The following is a 3,720-nucleotide window of genomic DNA, read 5'->3' as shown; positions in this document are numbered from 1 at the left end:
TTTGTTGACTGATCAATTGACCATTCAGGTCCCTGTTACATAAGGTACAGGACCCTTTTCACATTACTCTTGAAGGTCACTGATTTCTAGCTCTGCTCTCTTTCTCCAAGTGAGATGGGCAGAGCTGAACTTTCCCCTTTTACTGTTTGAAAGCTTAGTCAACTTTTTGACATTAATCTTTTCATAGCCAGAGGTCTAAGAAACAATTTCTTTTGCAAGACCTTCAAGAATTGATGAGGTGAAGCCAGCATATTGAAAACTCATACAAAAGCTATTATAAATGTGTAAGATTAAACCGTGTTCTATATTAAGTACTTCATACAAAACCCAGCAAACAGTTACAGTAATGTATAGCCCATCAAAGCCCTGATTTATTAAAAATGTATCAACCCGGAAATAAAACAATGCAAACAACTCCACAGCTTATATGCAAGCAATATATTTTACTGTTCATTAGGTAGCCTATACTTTACAAACGACAGTTTCAAATACATAGTCAATAATTATTCTAGAGGATGCAAATAGATTCTGAGGAAAGAAAAAAAAATGAAAGGTCCAAATATCACCTTGCTCCAGCCTGTTAATGCAAAATACCAGAAGGAACAGTTTTAATATGTTGCAAAAATTATATACAATTCAATAGCATAATACGTTGAAATGTAATAAGTGTTTAATAACAATAATTCATTTTTCATGTAAGACTTATAAAGTATACTATATTTTAGGAATATATGCTTTATAGCCTATTAATACACTATTGCAATTGGAGGCTATTAGGGAGCTTAGTGCCCTAGATAAATATTAGAAATCAAGATAGAATATTACAATAGACATTGTTTCAAATATTTATTTGATTCATTATATGGGTATTAAAACTGGGGCGGATTTATCAACACAATTATAAATATTAATAAAATGAATATTAAAAAGCTATGCAGTTTCTAAATAAATGAATATATAATTTTACACAACATATTAAAAACTCTGTCTAATTAATAGCCCTCTTATCACTCAGTAACCAGGCTCTAGCATCCCATTGTTCAAACTCTTCCATATCTCAGCAAATATCTAAGCTGGGACGTATTTGGTTACCAGGAACGTATATGGGTACCTGTTTTGCCAAGTGTAACCTAATATTTTGGGTCATACATGATTTATAAAAAGAAAATGTTGTTACAGCAACTTATTAGAAAGCTACAGACAATGGCATTTAGTTTGCCTGAGCTGTTCTCCCTGCTCATTGTCTCGTAGCTGATCACACTTGTCCAGCTCCACATCAAGGCACTGTGTTCAGAGGTCAAACAATTGGCCAGAATGCTCACAAAGGAAACAGGTGACCCATGATCTTAGACATGCTGGTCTGCAGCAACCGCTTAGCAGGAAGCTGTGGAGTATAAGTGCCTGGACTGTAATAAAGAACAGAGTCCGGATCTGTCATGCAGTGCAAAAACATTCTAGTACAATATAAATGTTTATGTGCATTGGGGTTTTAGACAATTGTCTCTTGGTCCCAGGTCACTTCTGTGGTCTTTACGTAACAGCAATACCTGTTATAGGAATTGTCCCCTCCTTTCGGATGGGCTCCTGCATCACTATCTCTAGGGTCTAGAGTAACTTTCTCCTCTGTGGCAGTGTAGATAATTCTGTCTTGGGTGTACTTTTTATCAAACACAGAACAAGTGTTGTGGTTTTCCACTCCTCCAGGTAATGTGTTTGTGGAGTAGCACTTGTCCAGATACCTCATCACCTCATCTCCATCCACCTTTGTGTTAGGCGTCCTTGAATCCCCTATTGTGATGATTTTGCTGGGTTCAGATCCTTCATCCTTTTCCTTTTTTTCTGCCTTTTTATCCAGCTCATTAGAGCTCCCTTTTCCAGACTCCTTTTCCGATGGGGTCTTCAGAAGCTCCACATTTTCTTTGTCTTTGCCCTTTTTGCAGCAGCAAGTACAGTACTTATAGGGCCATTTAGTACAGCCATCAGTTCTCCTGGTCAAGGTAATAGCTGCCACCCCAGGAAGAAAAATAGCTGGCCCTATAGCGATGAGTGGGATGGATCCCAAAGTCTCCCCTTTGAATCCCGAAACTGTAAACATGAAGCCAAATACAAGGAATATGCTCACCAAGGCTACCACCAGTCCTGTGCGTGGGTTGATATCATCCGGTCTCATCTCTCTACACCATTAGACTGTACTTTCTGACCATCTGGACATCAGCAGCCTGAGTTCCTTTAGGTTAGACACCTACGGACCACTGTATTTTTCCAAAACATTAATAAAAGAAAAGGCACCCCCTTATCGGTCACAAACAAACTGATTCCTTAAGAATTCCAGAGATGACTCCAGCCTGGATCTCCTGATCTTGCTTGTATTCTTAGTTAATAATATCCTGAGAATATTACAATAACTCTTGAACGAGACAGGTTATTCACTTGTGAAGACATTGCTTCTGGAGCAGATGCGATCCTTACAGGAAAGTCCTCTGGGAGCTGGATGCTGTGTTTCGGATGCCAGAACAGTGAGATCCTGCATGTGTTCAAAGTGCTTGAATGGAAACTGAGACACTCATCTCTTAATGCAAGAGTATGTGAGAAGAGGGAGGGGTGGTAAGGAAAAGCAGAGGAGTGGACTTTAAATATTCGAAAGATCCAGCACTCGAGAACTCCTTGCTTTAATATTGAAGAAGACATATCAGCAATTTCAGATTTCACCCTTAACTTAAAGAATTCAATACATGCAATATATATGATATATGTATAACTGTAGAATATTTTGTGCTGCCTCCGTTTATTAACTATTTGACTGCTGCAAAGATCCATCCACAAGACAAGAGATATTTTAACAGAAAAGTGAATGACCTTGGATGAACTGACAAGGCGAATGCACTATCCATAGAAATGTAAATGATGCTATGAAAAGATTCATCTCTGTTAAAGAAATAACCAATCATCATGTTCAATGACGAAATCAGAAAAACGCTTTACCAGATTTAGCATGCAGAACAATTATAGAATTTATTTTGCTGTTATACTCCTAAATTCGCCGAATATTTAGGGCATAGAATTTGCTTCTCTCTATCCACCACCTATAGGCAGAACAGAACCATATTTCCATGAATCACACCGCACCACATGCAATAAATTCCTAATCAGCAGATGACAGAAAGTCCCATATGACGAAAGGATCAGACCGCACCCAGGATTGCAGTCTATAGAGAGACGTATAGGTTGGAATAAGATCTGTAGACAGAAACTGGGAGGAGATCTGTAATTAAGATGATTTGCAAATGTGCTTCATTTTTTATTTTAGAGTTAATGGAGCAAAAAAAATGGTTGCAAAGGTGTGCATACCCTCTTTTGAGACTTCTTCGTCTGCCAGCAAAGACAAAATGAGTTTGCAAAATAGGTATACCTGTAACGATCCATAGCAAGGCTTTAGCAAATCACTACTTAGATTAACAACTTGGGTGATATTTCAGGTTTAATGGTCATTTTAGAAAGCCTGTTATTGTTAAATATTACTCTCACAATAGATTTCCATCACATGCCATATTAACAGGCTTTGTACTTGCACAGTGCCCTGCAGGCATCAACTGATGCAGATTACACATTTTAGGTTTCTTCAGGGGTACAACTGCATCATCATCACATCTGTCCACACATATTTCATTTCTTACATCGTGTCGCCCATTTTATGCTACATAAGGAATTTTAGCTGTATGT

The 3,720-nt window shown here is 37.9% G+C and overlaps 1 protein-coding gene across 1 annotated transcript; it reads right to left on the bottom strand.

Moving 5' to 3' along the window:
• Positions 1–440: 440 nt before the first annotated feature.
• Positions 441–2,534, bottom strand: TMEM215 (transmembrane protein 215). The gene has a single exon (XM_069766435.1). The coding sequence runs from the start codon at positions 2,168–2,170 to the stop codon at positions 1,490–1,492; it is 681 nt and encodes a 226-aa protein (XP_069622536.1). The 5' UTR covers positions 2,171–2,534; the 3' UTR covers positions 441–1,489.
• Positions 2,535–3,720: the final 1,186 nt, after the last annotated feature.

The sequence above is a fragment of the Ranitomeya imitator genome, chromosome 1 (assembly GCF_032444005.1).
Source record: "Ranitomeya imitator isolate aRanImi1 chromosome 1, aRanImi1.pri, whole genome shotgun sequence".
NCBI classification, from domain to species: Eukaryota; Metazoa; Chordata; class Amphibia; order Anura; family Dendrobatidae; genus Ranitomeya; species Ranitomeya imitator.
This window is presented reverse-complemented; position numbering and strand designations above follow the sequence as displayed.